The following is a 24,720-nucleotide window of genomic DNA, read 5'->3' as shown; positions in this document are numbered from 1 at the left end:
CTAACAAAAATAAAAACAGGAAATGCATGCAAGCAGCTTCCAAAATAAATGTGAGCTGACAGAAACAGGCAGCTGCCTGGACAGTTACCCAGGGTTTCTCCACAGCATTGGGGCATCAATTTCAGCCTATAGGCTTAGCGTATCTGACAGAGACTCATTTGTGAACTAGGATATACACAGGGTCAACAGTTTGACCTCACATTTGGTGAGAGCAGTCCATGTACCAGAACCACATAAATTCCTGTAGTGTCATGTCATGATTCATGATTCTAAATTCTGGAAATTGTTGATGTTTTTTGCATTCGGCTGTCCATTCTTGTTGGCTCTGTGTGTGTGTGTGTGTGTGTGTGTGTGTGTGTGTGTGTGTGTGTGGCTTTTTCTCAGCATCCCATTCTTCCCCACATCCCTCTATTAAATGTCAGTCTACTATTGAGAGGCGTGAGTTTAGTTACTCTTCAAGAATAACTGTTTCAGCTGCTCTTCCACTGCACATCAGAAGTCATCAGTCCACTGCCTGTTCAGCTGCCTTAGAAGACAAGGACACTGTGCCTTTTCGGATTGCAAAGGCCACTTCAGGCATGGTGCCATATTGTCCTGGCCTCAGAAGATGCCTTTTGTTAAAGCCACAACCACACTTGTTTTGGCAAGAATCAGTACTCCTCTATTTCATGTCCTGTCTGTCCTGTTTGTCAGCAGTTGATTCGAGGATACTTTGTTGTTCAGTGGCTAACTTTTGCCACAATGAAAGTTAACTCCATATGCAGTTTCTTCAATACCCATATATTCTCTGAAGTAGGGTGGCACTGCCAGGAGCCAACATGTCTCATAGTCAATAACAAAATAAGAAAAATTTTCTAAGTTACTAAAACATTTTAAATGCCATAATTTGTAGATCACTGAAGGGTTTGAAGATGACCTTTCTGTCTAAAATATATCCATTTGATCTTGAAAACACACCTAATGTGACTACAAGTCCGATTGTATTGTATAATTACTAACTTTCATTTCTTTATATCCTAATAGTTGGTAATAATTAATATTCAAGGATCATCAAATTGCATTACATTGTTAAATGAATGATATAAGTACAATATCTTGAACAAGATTAGAAATATACATATAGCATTTTCTAACAATATCAATCTCAATATATATAATTTGTATTCAATATAAAAAAATCCAATCCAATGTAAAGTATTTAAAACTAGTAACTGTCTTTTTTTTAAAAAAACAAGAATATTAAATCTAATCTCTTTTGCTTAGTCCTATTCCTAACCCTTAACAAGAACTTGTAATCAACCCTCCTAAAAAAATGAAAATTATCCCAGACCCAAAATCCATTTAAAGACCAAAAATCCACACGCCCCATACCACTTCTTTGGGAATATGGGTATCATAATCTTAAAATTGCTTCTTGCTGGATATGGGTGAAGATATCTTTATTATGAAAAGAAAAAAATTTGGATTAATTGTCAAATTCTCGGAAAGGTAGCTATATCTTTTTGTTGTACAGTTTGAGCATAATGCCAAAGTTCAAGGCTTAACTCAAGTCCTTATTCAAGTAGACATTGAAACTGGATCATCTCAGCTAGCCATCTCAAAATTGCTCTGAGCAGTTTGTTGTCCAAAGTTGATCTGTAGATGATGTTTGTCAGCTTAGTGGTATTATTATTGTTCATGTGTAATTATTGTTGCTGTGGGGCCGCATCTTCTTCCTGGAGAGTTCAGTTGATGTTCGACCTGGCCATCATTTCCTGCAGAAAACTGATAAGAGACTCAAACACAAAGACATGTATAGGTAGCTAGCTGAAGCCCTTTTTTAGAATTAGTTAGTACTCTATATGACCATTCATATCTTAACAAAGTTTAATACATATATATATATTAATCTTATAAATTGTGATATAAAATTCATTCTTTAAAAGAAGTTTATAGAATCAGAATAGAATCAAAGAATTGAGATATGTAATAATAGAATAGTCCCTTAATTAATTTGGTTTTTCTCCTGTCCCCTATCAGAAGATGGCTCCTTCTTCTGGCATGATACAGAGAGTTTGCATTTTGCTTTTAAAAACATGTTTGAATTTAAACAAGGAGAGAACCATTCTCCAACTCCAGAACCATCATTAAATTTTAATTGAACTGGGAGTGCAAGATCAATAGTGTTAAGTATCTTTAGAGAAGAGCAGAAATAAACATTTAGGAAGAATTATGAAATTTCATACATGATAGAACAATAGATCATTTTGCTCTTTTTCTTGGGATAGATGATTTGTCTTTTTTCTTCAGTTGTCTCATTTGTCCAGTGTTCTTCGGATTCCTTAGCCTTCATTATCCTAAAAGACCAAAACAAAACCCTTTTCCAAGACTAATTTTGGGGAGGTTTCCCTTTGGAAAGTTATTATCTGATTAAATGAAAAGGCATGTATTAATGGTATAAGTTAGTTTAATTTAAATTGGATGGTTATGCTGGTTGGTGAACTATCACCTCTTCTAATTAAGACGTCTCTCTTGTACAAATCGGATCTTTATCAATTTTGATGGTATCCACAGCTTATAGTCTCCTGTAGAAACAAAAGCAAAACCTCGTCCCAGCGTAACACATATCCTGGTTTCCATTCTGAGGTCAGCACATCCTTAAAATATATGGGCTGATTTAATTCTGTAGTTTTTTCTATTATCCAATGTCTCTCTACAGCTGTTGTTCCTTTCTCATTAGCACTGAGAAAATTCAAAGTTAATAAGCATATGCAGTCTATTTCTGGGTGTTTTTGTACCCCTTTCTGTTTATTTAGCATATCCTTTAGAGTTCTGTCTGAACTTTCTATTACTGCTTGGCCTGTAGGATTATGTGGTATAAGTGTAATATGCTTTATGTTGTAATAAGCAAAAAACTGTTTCCTTTTTAACAGAGACATATGCTGGAGCATTGTCAGTTTTAATTTGACAGATATACCCATGATAGCCATAACTTCTAGCAAATGAGTGATTACAGAATCAGCTTTTTCAGAACTCAAAGCAGTTGCCCATTGAAATCCTGAATCAATATTAATGGTATGGTGTACATATTTCAATTTTCCAAATTCTGCAAAGTGAAACACATCCATCTGCCAGGTTTCATTCCTCTGGTTACATCCTGCTGGTAATGGTGTCTGATTGTAAAAGGAACAAGTAGGACATTTCCTTAAAATTTCCTTGGCTTTTTGCCAGGTTATGGAAAAATCTTTTTTTAAACCTTTACTATTGACATGATGGGTTTTTTTTTAATGAAATTCTGTGGCCTCCAGCACATTTCCTATCAATAATTTATCAATCTCATCACTTACTTGTGCTAGAGGGCCTGGCAGACTAGTGTGGGATCGGATATGTTACATATAAAGGATGACTTCTTTTCCTGATTGTATCTTGTAACTGAATAAATAGTGAAGTTAATTCTTACTCATCAGGGATAAATTCTGCAGTCTCAATATGAAATACCACTCATTCCACATACTGAGAGTCAGTAACTGTTGAGAGGTTCTGAAAAATCCATTAATACCAACATAATAGCATACAATTCTGATTTTTGAACTGAATTATAAGGACTTTGAACCACTTTATTTAAATTTTCTGATTTGTAACCTGCCTTTCCTTGTTTGTTGGCATCTGTATAAAATGTACAAACTCTGGATCAAGGAAAAATCCAATCAGCTCTCTTTATAAGACCAATTCTATCACTTTGGGATATTTGTGGTCAAGTTTCTCAAAAAAAAATTACTGCGAGCTCTTTGCCAATGTTCAATTTCTGTCCATAACTTTTCAATGCCCCCCTTAGTTAAATGACCAACAATTTCTGCTGGGTCTATTCCTGCTAATTGACAAAGTCTCAATTTTCCTTTCAAAATTAAGTCAGAGACTTTTTCCACATAAATTTTTAATATTTTATTTGGTTTCTTTGGTAAAAATATCCATTCCAATATAATATCTTCCCTCTGCATTAATATTCCTGTAGGAGAATTCATAGAAGGTAAAATAACCAAAATGCAATTTAGCTTTGGATGGATACAATCCATGTGTCCTTCATGTACTTTCTATTCTGCCAAAGCCAATTCTTTCTCAGCTTCAGGTGATAATTCTCTTGGACTATTTAAGTCCTTGTCACCTTCTAAGATTTTGAACAAATTATTAAGTTCATCATTTCTTACCACAACAATAGTTCGTAGATGAGAAATGTCTCCAAATAATATTTGAGAGTCATTAAGATTCTGTAATCAATCTTTCCTAGTTTGCACTTTTTGGGGTCTAATTTTTTGTAGACCTATTTTATATCCTAAGTAATTAATAGAATCTCCTCTTTGTATCTTTACAGGTGCAATATGTAATCCCCCGCAAGGCAAAATTTTCCTTACTTCCTCAAACATTCTTTCTAAAGTATCTGTATTTGGGTCGGCTAGTAACACATTATCCAAATAATGATAAATTATAGATTTAGAAAATTTCTTAACCTGTCACTTCCAATGACTGTTGTAGAACATATTGGCCCAGGGTTAGGCTATTCAACATTCCCTGTGGGAGGATCCTCCATTGATATCTCTTAACTGATTGAGAATTATTGTAAGTAGGCACTGTGAAAGCAAATCTTTCTCTGTCTTTTTCTTGTAAGGGTATTGAAAAGAAACAGTCTTTTAAAACAATAACTATGAGAGTCCATCCTTTTGGTAACAGAGTAGGCAAAGGAATTCCAGATTGTAGAGAGCCCATTGGCTGAATTGATTTGTTAATTGCTCTGAGGTCTGTTACTCTTCCCCATTTACCAGATTTCTTTTTAATAACAAATACAGGAGAATTCCAAGGGCTGGTTGATTCTTCAATATGCAGAGCATTCAACTGTTCTTCTACCAGCTGTTCTAAAGCCTGGAGTTTCTCTGTTGTTAAAGGCCATTGCTGAACCCATGCAGGCTTGTCTGTTAACCATTTTAAAGGTAGAGCTGTTGGTGTGTCTGGAAGATCATCAGTTGTTGTGCTCTGTTCTTGTATAATATGGATGGCTGGTGACCACCCATTAGAACAATATCTTCTAATATTTCTCTCAAAAACATGTGCTAGTTTATGATTTGTTTCTGAGATTGGAGGGATGTTAATCTGAGTATTCCATTGTTGCAACAGGTCTAGACTCCACAGATTCATAGCTATGGTAGCCACATATGGTTTTTATTTTCCTCTCTGTCCTTCTGGACCTATACATTTGAGCCATCTTGCACTTTTGTTTCACTTGTGATAATGTTCCACTCCCTAACAGCTGAACTTTTACCTCCTGAAGAGGCCAAGTTGAATGCCAAAATTTTGGTTCAGTTATGATCACATCAGCACCTGTGTGTACCAGACCAGGCAACAAAACACCATTTATTTTTTAATCATTAATTTTGGTCTTTGTTCATTTATAGAATTTTGCCAAAAAAATTTCTTCATGGTTTCTCCTGAATTTTCTGTTCTCTCTGTCTCGGTTGTTCCATACCCTGAGCAGGCTGGTTTATTCCAATAGGCATTGGTTTATTTAATTGCTCTGAGTAGGAATTTCCTCTATGACTGTAGGAAAGGTCTGAGCTGGATTTGCTGATGGGGTCTGATTTAGGCTCTCTGGGAGTTACCTGAAGCCTGAGGCAAAGTATTACCTTGCCTGTTCCTTGTTGATCTACATTCCTTGGTCCAGTGTTTCCCTTACCACACCTTCTGCATAATCCAGAAGGATGGGGAATGCTGTTGCCATTGTTATTTGAAGAAACATTGTTTCTAGGAATGCCTTGTTTACAGTCCCTTTTCAAATGTCCTTACTTTCCAAATCCAAAAGTTCTGACATTCCTCAAACCTCTTGAAATTGCTTCTCCTATCCACATATCATCATTGTCATGAGCCTCAACATTAAACATATCCCTAATCCAATCTTCCAGGGGTGCAGACCTTGCCTTTAACAGCCTAATTATTCTCTTGCATGCTGCATTCGAATTCTCAAAAGCCAAAAGTTTGATTATTATCTAGCTAGCTTTTGAATTCGAGACCATTCTCTTTTCTGCTGAAATTAGTCTTTGTAAGAAATCCATGAAGGATTCTTTTGGGCCCTGTATAACCATTTTAAATGACTCAGTTTTCTTTCTTGGTTCCTCAATTCTGTTCTATGCATTCAAGGCTGCCATTCAACATAGAATTAGGGTTTGGATATCATATAAACATTTTGTTTGTATTGTGTCATTTTGGCTTTTTTCAACAAGCTGATCCTGAGAGATTTGATTACCTTTAGCCCTCCATTGCTTTTCTATGTTTTTATCTACCTCTTTGAACCACATTTGCCACTGCAGCTGTGCCCCGGGTTCCAGAACAGCATTTATCAACTTTCTCCAGTCCTGTGGTATAACTTATTTTAAGTTGACTGGGAGTTTAACATTTGCTTTACAAATGGGGAATGCATGCCATAAGATAGTACTGCTTCCTTAAACCTTTGTAAATCTAACATTTCAATTGGAGACCAAATATTTTGTGTATTCACTTGACCAGGTAGCCGCTGTATGATTACCGGATAAATTAAGGGTGATTGTGTGAAAACAGGCTTTCTTTCTGTAACCTTATAATCCAATCCTGAAACAATTTCACTGTTAAGTTCTTCTGTCTGAATCTGAATTTCTCTATAATTCATTTCAACAGGTTTAACAGGATTTTCTAAAGCTTTTATCCTGGCACTTAAGTTGACTATTTTTTTATACTAAAGTAAGAATAAGTAAAATATTAATATGCATAATCCCATCAGCATTAATCTTCTCATATAGTTGTTCTATTTCCAGACTGCCTAAAATGTTTTCAAACAAAGCCCAGTTGTCTTCCAATATACACATAAAACCCATATTTTTTAATTGGAAAAAAATTCACTTTTAAATAGTTTTTCCCTAAAACTATCTGATATCTTAATTGAATTATCAAGTATGCATAGAACAGTACAAATCCGAGGGAATTTCATACTAGCTACCTAGCATCTGAGGTGTGAATCCAGGGAGAGAGAGAGAGAGAGAGAGAGAGAGAGAGAGCGAGAGAGAGAGAGAGAGAGAGAGAAATTAATCAAGCAAAAAAGTATAGCCACGAATTCTGGTAAAAGCTTAAATCCAACAACATGTTCCTGCTTGAGCTGAGTTGAGCCTGGGCTCTGGCTTCCTTAAGCTCTGACCACATACTTTGTGTTTCAGCCAAAAGCAACTCTATTTGCAATTGCATTCGAGTGCAGCTGGCTGGTAGCTCCAGCAGGCCTGACTAGTTTGTAGTACCAGCTGCTGGTAACCACTTGTAGCTATGGTTGGTCTACTAGGCCGAGGTAGGCCCAGGCAGGGAGCTGGGCCCGCTGAGGTGGGAAACCAGGCAGCCAAGTCAAGCCAACCAAGTAGTTTTTAATAAATTCTTACCACGTGGGTGCCAAATGTAGATGTAACAGTCTTATTAAATAAGATACATAGAGCCAAATGCAGAGTTAAAAGCCCAAGAGGTCAGAGCAGTAGATAAGAGCTGATGCTAAAATCCCTTTCATACCCTTCACTGCTGTTGCTGTCCTTCCCCTCAGCAAGAGACCTACTTCCTGTGTTTCTGTCTTTTTATTGACTTTCTGTTGTGCTTCTCATTGTTTGTAAACCCAACCACATGACCTCCACATCACTGCCTGTCTATACAGACCTCCAGGTCTTCTATGGTTGGTATGGAGATTAAAGGTGTGTGTCTTCATGCTGGCTGTATCCTTGAACATACAGAGATCTGTCTGTATTGTGATCGGGATTAAAGGTGTGTGCCACCAATGCCTGGCTCTTGCTATGGCTTGCTATTAGCTCTGAACCTGAGGCAACTTTATCTATTAACATACAAATAAAATCACATTATAGTGTAGCTTGAGAATTTATCTCAAACTCCCATCAAGTCCCCGTAGTCCGACAGCCCACTTATAAAATAAACACACAGATGCTTATATTATTTAAACTATTTGCCCTAATGCTCAGGCTTCTAGCTCTCCAGTTCTACATCTTAAATTAATTCATTTTTATACATCTATACCTTACCACGTGGCTTGTGCTTACTGGCATCTTCACATGCTGCTTGTCCTGGTGGCAGCTGGCAGTGTCTCCTCCCACCTTCCTGTTCTCTCAATTCTCCTCTCTGATAGTCCTGCCTATACTTCCTTCCTGGCCACTGGCCAACCAGTTTTTCATTTATTGACCAATCAGAGCATTTGACATACAGACTATCCCACGGCAGTATAGGACAAATAAAATATCACCATGATTGGATCAGGAAGTCCAACAGGAGAAAGGGGTCCCAAAAGCAGGCATCAGAGTCAGAGACATCCTCCTGCTGTGTAATGAAGACCAATTTACACAACTGTAACATACAGGCAGAGAGTCTTGGTCATTCCTATGTAGGCTCCCTGGTTGTCCTTTCAGTCTCTGTGAACCCCTCTGAGGCCTGGTTAGTTGATTCTGTGGGTTTTCTTGTGGTGCTCTTGACACCACTGGGTCTTACAATCCTTCCTCTTCCTCTTCTGCAGTATTCCCCACGTTCTGCTCAATGTTTGGTTGTTAGAGTTTGTCCCACCTACAAGGTATGTTGGGGTACAGATGGTGCAGGAATTGTGTGAGTGACCAACAGATGACTGGCACAGCTGGAGACCCATTCCATGAGAGGAAATCCCCCATGAGGACCAGGACTAAGAATCAGGATATCCCAGAGACCTGGGATAGAACCAAACATGAATGGGAAAAAAGCCAGTGAAATGATTTCTAATGATATTCCTCTATACTCATAATCTGATATCTAAACCTATTGTCATAAGAGACACTTCACACATCAACTTATGGAAAGAGATGTCTATTTGGTTTTAGATGTTTATTTTAATTTTTATTTTTATGATTTTTTCTTTTTTTCTTTACAGAGCTAAGAACCAAACACAGGACCTTGCACTTTGCTAGGCAAGTGCTCTACCACTAAGCTAAATCCCTAAACCCCCTTGCGATATTCTCTGCATTTTTCTCCTCTTTTTGGTTTTGTTTTTAAAGAATAATAGAGAAAAAATAATATAAAGTAGGTAGGTAGGTAGTTGAGGAGGACCCAGGAAAAACTGTAAGAAGAGAAAAACATTATCAAAATACCCTCTGGGAAAAAATTCAATTTAAGAGAAGGCCCCATATATAAAATGGAGAAGACATAGCCTACTCAAGAAATGCTAGTGGAAAATTTGCAAACCAGAGGTTGAAAAGAAGTATTCTCCAACCATTGTCTTGTTCCAAAATCAAGTCCAAATAGACCAAAATTTTTAGTGTAAGTCCAGAAAGCATGAATCTGATAAAGAAAATTCTAAATATATAGAATAACTCAGGAAATAAAACCATATTTTAACAAGTGTGATTGCGTAAAACTATTTTTTTTGCATTAAAAATGTTATTAGCATGTTAAGAGGCAGCCCACACAGATGGAAAAATATCTACTGGCTATACTATACTGAAGAATATCTAGAATATCGAAAGTAGTTATAAACTGGGGCTGTAGACACAAGTCAAAAGTTAAGAGCACTTGCTGATCTTTCAAAGGATCTGAGTTCAGTTTCAACCACCCATGTTGGCAGGCACCTCAAAACCACTTAAAATTCCAGCTCAGCAGGATCCAGCTTCCTCTTCTGGCCCCCATGAGAACTGCATTCTCAAGCTTCCTACAGATACAAACACACACACACACACACACACACACACACACACACACACACACACACACACACATATCATTTATCAAATGTGCATCCAGTACTCAAATTGCCAAGATGAAATTGTCTGTCAAAGTGGACAAGAACACATTTCTCATTTTTGTGACATCCACTCTCATCAATTTTTTTTGTGTTTTTTCAAGCTCTCAAGCATCTCCTGTTTTTCCAACCTTACAACACAGGGGAATTTGTCAAGCTATATCTGAAAATGCCATCGAACGCATGATAATCCTTGTATTAACTACAAAGCTTTCATCTATAGAGCCTTATCCGTACTAAATCCTATGCCCTTATTTTCAGACTAGCACCTGAAAACTACCAGTTTGCTCTGCCTTTGGCTTTTGCAGTGGAAGAAATCAATAGGAATATATATCTTCTACCAAATATGTCTCTCAGATTTTTCATCAGAACTGACCCAGATCGTGATAAACCAACATTTCAAAATTCTGTAGAATGGCATAGACTTCCCATTAACTACATCTGTAAAGAAAGGAGTCCATGCTGTGTAGTGATTACTGGACCAATGTTAGCACCATCCTTGAGCCTGGCACATTTTTCTCAGTTCTGCAAACATCCACAGGTGAGGTTGTTTGGGTGGGAAAGTATGGAATCTTTCTCATTGTTTGGCTAAGCCTGATGCTGAGGAGAGTATAAGGGGGGAGACTGGCTTCAAATATATGTAAATCAAGTTCAACTGTAATTAATCAGCACTCAATGGGACATTCCCAATTCATTGTTTGAGATATGGATGAGAAGAATAATTAGCAGTCAAGGGGATATTCCTTGAACAAACTGTAGAAAGTGATTTTTTCATGCTTCTAACAGTGTAGTATAACTGTAGTAATAGGGAAAAATTGCCCTTCCTGTCCTTTAAACTGGTGCTTCACACACCTCAGGGCTTTCATTGAGATTTCTGACATTCCTCTTCCTCATGCTGCTCCCTGTGTTTTATGTCCTTCAGCTCACCTATGGACCTTTCCATCCTATCCTGAGTGATCGTGAACAGTTTCCCAATCTGTATCAGATGGCCCCCAAGGACACAGCTCTGGCCCTGGCCATGGTCTCTTTGGTGCTTCACTTCAACTGGAACTGGATTGGGCTGGCCATCTCAGATGATGACCAGGGTCTCCAATTTCTCTCAGATCTGAGAGGAGAAATTGAAGTCCAAAGAGTCTGCTTAGCCTTTGTGATCGTGATCCCAGTCAATATGGAATTATACATGTCAAGAGCTGAAGTGTATAACAACCAAATTGAGACATCATCCACAAATGTTGTTATCATTTCTGGTGACACAGGAAGTACTCTAGCTGTGTGCTTTAGAATGTGGGTATCACAGGGTATGCAGAGAATATGGGTCACTACCTCACAGTGGGATGTCACTACAAGTAAGAGAGACTTCACCCTTGACTCATTCCATGGGACTCTTGCTTTTGAACACCACCATGCTGAGATTTCTGGTTTCAAAAATTTTGTTCAGACACTGAACCCGTCCAAATACACAGACATGTTCCTGGCAGGACTGGGGTGGATGTACTTTAGCTGTGAAGCCTCCACTTCTAACTGTAAGATACTGGAGAACTGCTTATTGAACATCTCACATGAACGGTTAATGCTACAGAGTTTTGACATGGCCTTTAGTTATGATGCTTATGATATATACAATGCTGCGTATGCTATGGCCCATGCGCTCCATGAAATGGTTCTTCAACAAGTAGAAAACCAGCCAATCAACACTCTGAGAGAACTGGATTCTGACTGCTCACAGGTACTGTATCTTCCAATGGATGGTACTTGGTGTCATCAATGTTACAATCTTTAAAGTGTCTCTCACATGTTGAAACCAATATTTGTCATGTATGTAGTGTTTGCCATAAGGAATGTTTTGTATAAGTGTACTCATCTGATTCTGACACCACTGTAGGCTCTGGGGACCTTATCCCTCATGATTCTCTGAGAGCTATATTACAGGAAATAGTGCTGATTCAGTTCAATACCTACTTGTGTACCTGTGTGTGTGAGTATACTTGCATCTGATTTCTGTATGTCTTTGTGTTTGTGTCTTTGTGAGTGTTTCAGTGCATTTCTGTGACTTTGTATGCATGTGTATAGATGTGCTGCTTTGCATGTATGAATATTTCTCTCCTGTGTTTGTTCGTGGCTGTGTATATGAGCATATATTTGTTGTGTGTGTCTCTTTGTGAATGTTTTTTATCAATTGTCTCTCTCTGTGTGTTTTTTATCTTTATGTGCCTATGTGTTTCTGTGTCTGTGTCAGTACTTGATTGCTTAGGTCTGTCTGTACGTGTGTGTTAGTGTATATGTGTGTGAATGAGTGTGGATCTATTATGTGTGTGCCTCTGCATGGGTGTATGTGTGGAAGAGTGTGTGTGTGTGTGTGTGTATGGTGCATATTTATATTTGGTGTTTGTGTGTATTTCTGTGTCTGTATTTGAGGGTTTCCTCTGAGAGAACTAAAATTCTAGGAACACAATGACTATTTATTCACATGCTTTCACTGAGTTTCTCCCTTGGGCACCTTCAATAAATTTGTGTTAGGATGAAATCAGAACATATTTTCAGACCTAAAATAAGGTAATATAGAGTGAAGAGTGTTGTCTATCTTTCAGCTTCACCTATTTCTGAAGAATATGCACTTTGTTAATCCTGTTGGAGATGTAATAAATATGAATCAGAAAGAAAAACTGCAAGCCGAGTATGGCATTTACCACATTTCTAATTTCCCCCATGGTGTTGGATTTAAGGTGAAAATAGGAGAGTTTATGCGATATTTTCCACATGGTCAACAGCTCCATTTATATGAAGATATGATAGAGTGGGCCACAGGAACTAGACAGGTGGGTCTGACCAAAATGTACTGATGCACACCTCACAGTTTTCACCAGTGTCAAGAGGGCCATTTGGGTTTGCATGTGACTTAGTGAAATTAGATGGATGGTCGTGTAAAGACTCAATTTTAAACTTCTACTTGGTGTTTCTAGTTTTTTAAAATATGATTTTTTTAAATAAATTTTTTAAAATATAAGACACACATTTTATATATTTTATCATATCAGAAACTCTCTGATTTATAAACAAATATAAAACTAGATGACCAATGTTTGATATTATTCCCAGTAAAGTTATCAATATTCTCTCGGTACCATTCTGATTGCTGCCCCATTGTCTTTCTTCTCTTCTGCTGAATCTCTAATCTGCATTCTGAAAATACTGAAGCTAATTGTAAGGAAAGATTTGGAACTAGGAACAGTTATGCAAATCATTAATTTATATTCTATAATTTTATTCAAGCACTTTGACCAGGATGTCCTAAATTCCCTACTTCTCTAACAATATATCACATTTTCATGGTCCACCTTAGATCTTTTACTAATTATAAATTTTTTAGACTATTTTTTTGTATGTGTATGTTTTGCCTGTATATATCTGTGTCCCATTTGAGTATGAGGTATCTAAATATGCCTGGAGAGGAATTAAGATAATGAGGAATTGAATACAATTTGACCCTAAGTGTAGGAGTGGGGGATTGAACAGTGTGATAGATTGCTGAGCCACCTCTACTGTCCTGTATCATAAATTCTAAAGGAACCCCTCAATAGAAGATCATTTATTTGCACCTTAATTCTTGCAAAACTCATTCAAACAAACAAATGAACAAACAAAAAAGATTTGTATTTTTTCCTTATCTGTTTGGACAGGCGCTCATAGTCATAATAGTTTGGCTTTGAGAAAATTTGTAAATAAAATATCCCATTATGTGTCCCCACATATATATCGGTATTGATTCTGATGTGTCTGGTTTTAGAGTATCTGAATTACATCGACTACTACAATGGTGTGTGTTGAGTTTGAAAGGGGTTTACATCCAGAAAGTGTGCAAAGTTAATCTGAAGTGATATCTCAAGTTGCTCAGATAGAGTTAAATCAAGAGTTAATATTCTATCTTCACAGTAATGAGAAACTTATGCTCAAAGAAGAGAGCAAATGGGTTGAAGTTTTAGCTACTGGCCTGTTCCCCTAGATAAGAGGACAGCAATGAAATCACAATTCTGCTTCTACCAGGCCTAACTTGAACATTACAAAAACATCAACCAAAAGGATAGGCAGGACTAAAAACAACTCAATATATACCGTATTCTAGATGTGCAAATCTTAAGCAGAAATGAAACTTGCAAACAGTGAGGCATTAGGACAATCATAGGCTCACATGACAGTGAATCAGTGACATACTCAACAAAGACTTCAAATAATAATTGTAAGAATGTTGCAGAAATGAAAGAGCATACAAATAACCTCTAAGGACAAACTAATTAGACCATGAACACTTGCAAATAATAAGAAATTGAGTGAAGATGTGACAAAAATTCAATAAAGGTACAATAAAAATGAAGAATTCATAATAACTTTCTGAAAATGAAAGACACAACAATTCAAATAACAGACTGTCTAAAACTTCTTACTAAGAGAATGTCTCAAGTAGAAGACAGACTATTGGGACTTGAAACAAGACAGATAAATTTTAATTTAAACTCTGACAAAGATAAAACAATAAGGAAGGATGAAGACAACACAAGAGACTTTGGGGACATCAGTAAAAGACCAAAATAAGAAAGCACAGGCACAAGAGGAGGACAACATGTTACAGGCATCATAGGTATTTCTCATAAAATGACAGCCAAAATTTTACCAAATACTGAGGAAATACGGCCACCCAGATACAGGAGGCAGTCAGAAGGCCTAACAGACAGGTTCAGAAAAGGATAGTTTGAATTTTTAATATTACTTAAAATCTCAATTATGCAAAATGAAGAGGAATTTTAGGTTACAAGAGAGAAGGTCAGTTTCATTGAACGTCCCCATCATAACCACAGTAGCTTTATTCATAGACACTTTAAAAGGAGGGAGTATCAATTATGTTTTTAAAACAGAGACAAAATTTCCAAGTTCAACTACTATACCCAGCAAAGCTATCCTTCTTAATTTTAGGAAGATAGGAAAACTTGTAATGGTGACTACAAATTGCAGGAATATATAGCTACTGGAACATCACTAAGGAAGACAATTCCACAGTGTCTTTACATTTCACTCTCCTTCACACTGAATATTAAAATAAACAGTAGATGTCACAGGAATTTGTAGACTACACTAGAACATTAGACAGAAAAGCAAAGTTTTGAAATACATCAAAACTTACAAAAACACAAATTGACAATAATCACCAAATAGTTTTCATTAATAACTGAATTTGAAGAATCCCACTCTCTAATTAAAGGACACAGACAAGGAATTTTTTTTAAAAACAAACAAACAAACAAACAAACAAACAAACAATACTGTCTTGCTACTGCACTCAAAAAAAGAAGAGTCTCTACAGTACAGGTAAAAAACCATTCCAGGTAAAGTGCATCAGAAAGAAGAAAATTGCACTCTAATCAATGAACATGGATGAAGAAATTCTCAAGTAAGTACTGGCAAACAGGTCTCAACAGCACATCAAAAAGATCAGTCCCTATACACAAATGACTTTATTACAGGGATGTAAGGCTGGTTCAACATATGCAAATCAATCAAGTATGATATGTCACATAAATATATGCTAGGAAAAAATTGTAGGGTCATTGAAAAAGATGGAGAAAAGGTCTTAAACAATGTCCAGCATCCCTTCAGAGAAAGCAAACAAAGAAACATAAAAAAATCCATTGAAAAATTAAAAGGACATTTCTTGACAAAATAACTTTGTATAAGACAAAACATGGACAACATTGTACTATATGGAAAGAAACTCAAAGCATTCCCATTGAATTCATAAGAGGAACCAAGTATGGTGGTGCTTTCCAGAATTAATGAGCATATAAAAAAATAGATCAATAATATGACCAGAGGCCAATTAGACAGAGACAACTTCTGAATTTAGTTTCTCTTTTTTTCTTGTATCTCTGCTTTGTGTCAAGTTGACAAATCTAAGCTACACAATGGGTGGGTAGGGAGTTCAGTCAGGCCTTTCAGTTTTTAGACAACATATACTCCTAGGTCTTCCTGAACTTTTAGTAGTTCAGAAGCACCTCAATATTTCATCAGTTTGTTCTCATATATTCATGTGTGGCCTTGTACAAAGTACTGAAAGAAATGTGTTCACTCAGGTCATGGATAGAAAGAAAACTTGTTAACTTCTCAACATGATGAGATGCTATAACTATTGAAGGAGTAGTCAAACTCCTGGCCCAGCATCTATCTGCTTTTCCTCAGATACCCTCTGCTGTGTGCAGTGTTGATTGTCACCCTGGATTCAGAAAATTCCAACAAGAAGGAATGGCAGCCTGCTGTTTTTATTGCACCCCCTGCCCAGCAAATGAGATTTCCAATGAGACAGGTAAGGGTTTCAGGGAGAAATCCTTCAGATTGACTGACTTCTGCTATCCACACTGCACTTTTGAAGGGGCCTGGAAGGTGGCTGCACTGCTCTGTGTTATTCACCAGAGAAGACTGCTGGGATATAGGTTTAAGCCAAATAAAGTCATCATTAGCTGGATGTCAACTACAGTTGATGTTCAGGACCCCAGTGTAGCACTGAGCCTTTCTCAGGGTGAGATTTGAAACAAAAGAACCATGTTCTGGGTTGACATACTTCAGTTACCAAGAACAGTGAGTCAAAAGTAGATCCATAGAAGCTAAAATGCAAAGTTAGTACATTTTGAGACTTCCCCAGAGCTATAAGGGCTATGATGGATTAGGCCTTTGCTTCAGTTTGGCAGGTGGTGCTGCTAGGTGGTGAGTTTTATAGTCTGAGTGGTACTTCTACATGGAGTCAGTTGAGCTAGGGAGGGTCTGTGGACCTACTTAGTTCTGTTGCTTTTTTATAGCACAAATAAAATCTATTCCTTTCCTAAGTTTGCTTTACAAGTATATGATCAATAATAATTTTCTTATAAATAACAACCTGTACCTTCACATACACTTTTGACTCAGTGTAAAATCATTACTGGTAGTATCTTGTAAAAGAAAGTGTTTTGAAAAATCAAACAGCCCTGTGAGGGAATTCTACACTATATCTGTCTGATGATTGTGTTCCTGTAAAGGTTCAGGTAGACTAGATTTTAGCCACAAGTCTTTCTAAATTGTTGGTTATTCATTTATCCTCCTTGAGTATATCTATGTGTTTCTGTGTGAGTTTATGTGCAGGAGATTGGGGAGGCCAAAATAGTGCATACAAGCCCCGGGAACTCGAGTTACAGACAGGTATAAGCTTCCTCATGGATGCTGAGTCCAAACCCTTGTTCTTTGCAGAGCGGTAAGCACTCCTAACTGTTGAGTCATCTCCTGCCACTGAAGTCATGAATCGTACACAACTTGTTCTTGCCACTGCCCACAAACATTGCTGATAAAGAGAGATATTGAGTCATGTAGCAGGAATCTTAGAAGGTCTTATTAATAAAATCAATCCTGGAGCCAGATATTGTGGCAAATCCTGGAAGATCAGAGAAGCAGAACAAGCAACAGCTACCTCACCTTGCCAGTTCCTCAGCTGATCCTATTTCCTCAGGCTGGAAGCCTCTTAGTCCTCATCCATAATTGGTCTCAGCTGAACTGTAGCTCAAAAAAAGCCTAAAAGCTTAACCAGCCAAATGCTTCTAGTTTCTGGTCTTCATGCCTTATATATCTTTGTGCTTTCTGCCATCACTCCCTGAGATTAAAGGCTCACTTCTTGGGATTAAAGGCGTGTGTCACTATGCCTGGCTGTTTCCAATGTGGCCTTGAACTTACAGAGATCCAGAGAGATTTCTACCTCTGGAGTGCTAGGATTAAAGGCATGTGTTCCACCATTTTCTAGCCTTTGTATCTAGTGGCTGTTTCGTTCTCTGACCCCAGGTAAGTTTATTAGGGTTCCCAATATTTTGGGGAACACAATACCACAATAGAGTCACCATATATTGGAATGGTAAATAAGTGTTGTGTGGTGGTGGGCATGCTTTTTATACAGCATTAGATGAATTGCTAGTATTTTGTGTTGTCATTTAGCTGACAGGTGCGTGGGGAAGACAGCATGAAGATGTGAATTCAGGGTGGTACCATAAGGCTGCAATGGGAGCCTGCTAAGGAAACTTTGGGAGGATGCAAATGCTGTTACTTCCATGTGAGGGAGGTTCACAGAGAGTTTTGAGACTGATGTCATTGTAGGTTGTGATGGCTAAAGAGTAGTAACTGTGGGTAAAATTACTAGAAACAGCTAAACACGAGACAGCACTTGATTTCATATAAAAAATGGGGAAATGTGTGGACACTTGATGTAGAGAAAGACAGGTGTCCCTCTTAAGATTTCTGTACACAGTAGCAATGAATGTCACAATAATATTGATAAAATAGTTTTTTTTTTGTTTTTCGAGACAGGGTTTCTCTGTGTAGCTTTGCGCCTTTCCTCGAACTCACTTGGTAGTCCAGGCTGGCCTTGAACTCACAGAGATCCGCCTGCCTCTGTCTCCTGAGTGCTGGGATTAAAGGTGTGGGCCACCATAGCCAAGCTGATAAAATAGTTTTGTAGGGAAAAGAAACAGCCACAATTATTCCAATGATAGTTTCGCATACACAGTCCATATAAGTCAACTGGTTATTGATTGGGAGATGGCCAAATTCAAAGGAGAGTTCATAATTATTTTTGACTTTTATTGCCAGTCATTGTGTATAATGCAAAGAACATTTAAAAAAGACATTTAGGGTGTTGGAGAGATGTCTCAGCGGTAAGAGCATGGGATGCTCTTCTAGAGGTCCTGTGTTCAATTTCTAGAAATCGCACAGTGGCTCACAACTATCTGTAATGAGATTCGGTGCCCTCTTCTTGTGTGCAGGCATACCTGCAGGCTGAGCTCTGTATACATAATAAATAACTAAATTTTTTAAAAAAGACAATTTAGGGTCAATGAAAAGAGTTAGCATGTCAATCTCTTGCCACAAGTCTGACTGATGACCTGAATTCATCGAAACAAGTCTATTGGAATGAGATGGAGCCAATTCCTACAAGATGGCTTTTTGGCAAGTTGCGCTTTACACACACACACACACACACACACACACACACACACACACACACACGTTTAAAAAACAGTTTGTAATAAAATTAATTAAAGATAATAAGTATAAAGGGCATTTATAATATTAAATACCAACAAAAAATAAACAAAATCTTTATGTTTATGAATATTTGAATTAGGCATATGTAGAGGGTAGTAATTCCATACAGGGCCAGGGCCATGTGACATCTACCTGAAGCATCTGAAGCCCTTTGTTCCAGAGATACAGATAGTAGTATGGCACTTCACATATTCTTGAAACTGGACTTAGGCCTCCTGTAAGAGCACACCATGTTCTTAACAGCTGAGCCATCTTTCCAGCCCCTTAAAGAACAACACACCAAAAATGCAATCATAGCTGTCCATAAATGCTGGTTGGTTTTATTCATGGAATGACTTAAAATCCTGGAAGCACATCATTGCTCTCACTTATTATCTACAATTTAGCACAATTACAATCATATTTCACTTACTTGCTATGGTGGAAATTACAACTTATGAATGGGGTATTATTGCTCAATTCAAATATTCTGTATTACAACTCTCACTTGGGAGTTCTCATGTTGCCTTATTCATGCCGTTTTACCAATAACTCCTTCACCATTGAGTACATTAGTAGAACGCAAGTCTGTTGGAGTCCACAGAGGTTTCCTAGTGATATCTGAGCTTGCTTTACTAACATGGCTTCCTAAGAGGATGATTGGACCTCAGGCCTGGCTACTAGCTGTTTCGTAGGGTCTACCTTTAGGTGTATCTAGTAAGGGGGAGGTCTTTTGCCTCCCCCCTTGGCATTGATATAAAAAGCCCTTTGGAATAAAGTTCTGAGCCAGTGGATTAGGATCTAGGCCCCTCTGAGACTATCCTGTGTTTCTGCCTCTCTCTCTCTCTTCCCTCTATAATTCTATCTAAATCTCTCATTCCTCACTCCCCAAGAACACCCAGGGGGAAAATGTGGGGGCAGGTCCTGACACAGGTCTCATATAGAAGGAAATTGGGGAAGTAAGCAAGTGCTTTGTGCTCACTAAGGTGGTGGTATAAGATACAAGACTTCTCGGTGCTATGTATGCGTTGTGTTTTCTACCTTAAGAGTAGGATTAATTCATTTTATAAACTATTTGCTATCCCTATTCCCTGATGAGGACACAACTAAGGGCATCATATTTAAATAATTTTTCGTGAGAATTTCATACATTATAAAACCACCCTCTCTCCTCATTCTATTTCCCACACATCACATGCAACAAAACACTCAAACTCATTAGCTCTTTTTCATTTACTATTTTCAAACACTATTTTTCATTTACTGCTTTCACATACATATGCACTTGCACACACACACACACACACACACACACACACGGTTCTATTTGCTATTGCTCTACTACTTGTGTGTTTGGTGATGATCATATGGGAATAAAAAAAAACTATAAGTGGTTTCATCCAGGATAAGACTAAGTCTCCATCCCTCTTGAGGGCATCACTTCTAATCCAGACAGAAAGATTCATATTATAGTGTATCAATAGGATCTGTGTTTGTCCTTGAAGAAGATAGGCATTATGATACGGATGCAATGCTCTTCAGAAAAGTCTCAAAAACATCTTTATCAATAAAGTATGTGGATGTTTTAAAGATTCCAAAATACAGATTACACTGACGTGGCCTGTCCATAAGAAATGCTGAAGTTGTACTAACAATAGTTTTTCTTTCTGCATCAGATATGGATCAGTGTATTAAGTGTCCAGAGGACCAGTATGCCAATGCAGAGCAGACCCACTGCCTGTACAAAGATGTGACCTTTCTGGCCTTTGATGACCCCTTGGGGATGACTCTGTCCTGTATGGCCTTGGGTTTGTCTGCATTCACCGTTCTGGTTTTTGGGATCTTTGTGAAGCACCAAGACACTCCCATTGTGAAGGCCAATAACCTCACTCTCAGCTACATCCTGCTCATCTCCCTCATCTTCTGTTTCCTCTGTTCTTTGCTCTTCATTGGCCATCCCAACTCAGCTACCTGTATCCTGCAGCAAATAACATATGGACTTTCATTCACTGTGGCTGTTTCCACTGTGTTGGCCAAGACAATTACTGTGGTTTTGGCTTTCAAAGTCACAACTCCTGGAAGAAGGATGAAGTGGCTTCTGGTATCAGGGGCACCAACCTACATTATTCCCTTCTGCATCATCATCCAAATTATTCTCTGTGCATTCTGGCTGGGCAATTCTCCTCCCTCTGTTGACATTGATGCACACTCTGAGCATGGCCACATCATCATTGTGTGCAACAAGGGCTCAGTAACTGCTTTCTATTCTGTCTTAGGATACCTGGGCTCTCTGGCCCTGGGGAGCTTCACTGTGGCTTTCTTGGCCAGGAATCTCCCTGACACATTCAATGAAGCCAAATTCTTGACATTCAGCATGCTGTTGTTCTGCAGTGTCTGGGTCACTTTTCTCCCTGTCTACCAAAGCACCAAGGGCAAGGTCATGGTGGCTGTGGAGGTCTTCTCCATCTTAGCCTCCAGTGCTGGCTTGCTGGGATGCATCTTTGTCCCCAAGTGCTACATCATTTTGGTAAGACCAGAGAGAAATTCTCTTCAAAAGTTAAGGGAGAAAACATTTTCCAGGACTCACATTTCATAAATTTCAACTGTCAAATTTAATGTTGGTACAGAACCAACTGTTAGGATACAATGTAAGATTATTCATTAGCTAATGACTCTCACTGTTTCTTCTAATGGTGTTGTTTATCAGTGTCATGTATGCCACTTTTATCTATATTGCCTCTCATAACTTTCTACTCAGCCACCAATTTCTACAGGACTTTGCATTTGGACATTAGTGATGAGTGGAAGTGTTCTTTTTGTCTCTAAGATGTAATAAGATATGAAATTATCTCAGAGGTTTCTTTTTGATAACTTAGTGAATGTAAGACTTTGACAGCAATTGATTATTGGAGAAATTGAAGGAAGTTTGTGACCTCATGTTTGCAGATGAAGGCAACAAAATGCTACTGCTTGTAAGCTGGAAGACTACAGAATCGTGATGCATCTTTGGATTTAGTGAAGTAGAACTTAGGAGTGACATGGATGTTTCAATAAACAGATATTGCAGAATATTGCAGAAACTGGAGAGATGTCTCATCAGACAAAATCATGTACTGCTCTTGTAAAGTGGTAGAGTTCAATACACAGACATCATAAAATGTAGTTTACACCCCCTGTAACAGTATCTCCATGGGATCAATGTCCTCTTTGGACCTCCAAGGACTGTTATGCATACACACACACACACACACACACACACACACACACACACACACACACACACCAGAATCCAAACCTTTTCTGTCTGTCACTGGAAAAAAAAGAGATTTCTGTGGGATAATAATAAAATGAAACATACTAAGAAAAAACAAGACAATAACACATTAGATTGAACAAAACAAACAAAAAGAAGGAAAGGAGCTCAAGAAATATCAGATAAATCAGAGACCCACTTGTTTGCACATTTTCAGTCCCATAAAAACTGTAAAGTGGTAGCCATTGTACATAGTCAAAGAAACTAGTAGGGTAAAATGAGAGAAGAAAAAAAAATAAGAAGAGAAATCAAAACAAAATGAAACAAAACAAAAAAGATTAAAACAACAAAGAAATAAAGAAACAAAAAAGGAAAACACCCTGACATGATATTGTGAGACAAGAAACATCCAAAGATGCCACTAAGTTTTTTTTCTTTTGGTCATCTACTGTTACACATGCATTCTATTCTGCCTCCTGAGGGCTGGGATTAAAGGTGAGCACTACCACCAGTGAGGGCTCTTCTTAATCACCACTAATTTCTCAACTCAGCCAACCAGCATCCAGTATCTCAGTAAAACAAAGGTTTCATTTTAGCAGAGGGCCCAGTTCAAAGTGGGTGGTGACATTACTAGGCTCATGATGGTCCTGAGTTTTATAAGAAAGCAGGCCGAGCAAGGAAGTAAGCAGCACCTCTCCATGGCCTCTGCCTCAGTTCCTGTTTGATTTTGATCCTGGCTTCCTGAAAAGATGGACTCAAATGTGAAAGTGTATGCAAAATAAGCCTTTTCCTTTACAACTTGGTTTTTGGCCATGTTGTTTTATTGTAGCTATAGAAACTCTAACTAAGACAATGTGGTACCAGGAGTGGTGTCTTGCTTTTACAGACGTGACCATGTTGTTTTGTAAGAGGACTATGGAGGGACTTTGAAACATTGTGTAAGAAAATCCGTTGAGGGTTTACCTAATGGCAGCTGTTCTGTAGTAGCTTGGAATATAAGAATGTTGAGTGCAATGCAGAAAGAAGATGGGAGCATGGCTTGTGAAGTTTCAGAGGGAAGTTTAAAGACTCTATTGGAGCCACTTGTTATTTTGAATTAAGATTCTGTGGTCCTGATTATCTCGGGCTGAATAATCAGCTATGATTAACAAAATATCTGAACTGCTAAAAGGAAACCTTTGTTTTACTGAGATACTGGATGCTGGTTTGCTGGAGTTGAGAAATTAGTGGTGATAAAGAAGAGCCCTTGGTGGTAGTAGTACTCACCTTTAATCCCAGCAGTCAGGAGGCAGAGCATGGTGTATCTCTGTGAGTTCAAGCCAGCCTAGGCTATAGAGTGAGTTCCAGGACAGGTACTAAAAGTACAATGAGAAACCATGTCTCAAAAAAAAAAAGCCCATCATTGCTGAGTTGAAATGTTCTGAGAAGTGGTTCCTGATGGCACACGGATGCTGTGTCCCAGAGGCAGTTGTATTTCATGCTGGCAGTCAAATTTGATGGTGTGAGAGTCACCCAGATGGTACTGGTTTTGAAGGCATGATTTGGCCATGGATTCCAGCTGAGGCTTGGCACTGTGAGAAGCCAGGAGATGCCATTGGTGAAGGTGGAAGCACACTAGCAGTTGAAGGTCCAAAATTAAAGGAGTCATACAGAGAATTTGAGACTTGGAACCATGAAGAGAGTCCATGAGAGGCATTGATGAAAGTGCAGCCACGTTGCAGCAGAAGGCCCATCATTGTGGTTGATGTCAGTACTGTGGGGTGACTGACAAGAACAGCAGCAGCTATAGAGTGGAGCCATCCTGAGCCTGGAAGGCAAGCTGTGTGTGCTGCAGGTGATGGAGCTGAAGAAGTGCCCTAATCCCCTTGGAGAAGCCCAGAATATAGTAAGTGGATCCAGACATTGGAAATCGAACTATTACATAGTTGGAGAGTTGATTTTATTTGTCAGAGAGAGACTTTGTTTTGTGCCTTTCATTCTAGAAGTAAGGAATTATTTAACCTAATTTTTATTTTTTTAAGAGCCCACAATTGGGAGATTTCAAACTTTTAAAAACATTTTTGGGTTTTAAAAGATCTGGATATGATAAAGGGATTGATTTTTCTGTGGGTTTTCTTTTGAGACAGGGTTTCTCTGTGTAGTACTGGCTGGCCTGGGGACTCACTCTGTAGATCTGACTGGTTTTCAAATCACAGAGATCCACCTGTTTCTGTCTCCTGAGTGCTGGGGGTAAAGGTGTGTGCCACCACTGCCCAGCAGGACTGCATTTTTTAAAAAAGATTTATTTATTATGTATAGTGTTCTGCATTCATGTATTTCTGAATGCCAGAATAAGTCTCCAGTTCTCATTATAGCTGGTAGTGAGCCAACATGCAATTGCTTTGAGTTGAACTCAGGATATCTGGAAAATCTGCCAGTACTCTTAACCTCTGAGTGAAATTTTAGTGTGTTCCATTGTGGGACACTTAAAACTGTGGGATATTTTGAAGTTATTTATGTTTTTAAAAATACTTGTTTATTTTTATTTTATGTGCATTGGTGTGTTGCCTGAATGTATATCTGTGTCAAGATTATGGATCCCATGGAAGAA

The 24,720-nt window shown here is 38.1% G+C and overlaps 1 protein-coding gene across 1 annotated transcript in view; it reads left to right on the top strand.

Moving 5' to 3' along the window:
* Positions 1-21,473, top strand: part of LOC143266856 (vomeronasal type-2 receptor 116-like) — a 36,990-nt gene extending 15,517 nt beyond the window's left edge. Inside the window, exons 3-7 of the mRNA XM_076577337.1 lie at positions 10,058-10,280; positions 10,647-11,522; positions 12,385-12,612; positions 16,022-16,145; positions 20,554-21,473. Coding sequence (XP_076433452.1) covers positions 10,058-10,280; positions 10,647-11,522; positions 12,385-12,612; positions 16,022-16,145; positions 20,554-21,473 — 2,371 coding nt within the window. The remainder of the gene's footprint in view (positions 1-10,057; positions 10,281-10,646; positions 11,523-12,384; positions 12,613-16,021; positions 16,146-20,553) is intronic.
* Positions 21,474-24,720: the final 3,247 nt, after the last annotated feature.

The sequence above is a fragment of the Peromyscus maniculatus genome, chromosome 1 (assembly GCF_049852395.1).
Source record: "Peromyscus maniculatus bairdii isolate BWxNUB_F1_BW_parent chromosome 1, HU_Pman_BW_mat_3.1, whole genome shotgun sequence".
Classification (NCBI taxonomy): Eukaryota; Metazoa; Chordata; class Mammalia; order Rodentia; family Cricetidae; genus Peromyscus; species Peromyscus maniculatus.
The sequence above is the reverse complement of the archived record's forward strand: the minus strand, read 5'-3'. Positions and strand labels throughout refer to the sequence as shown.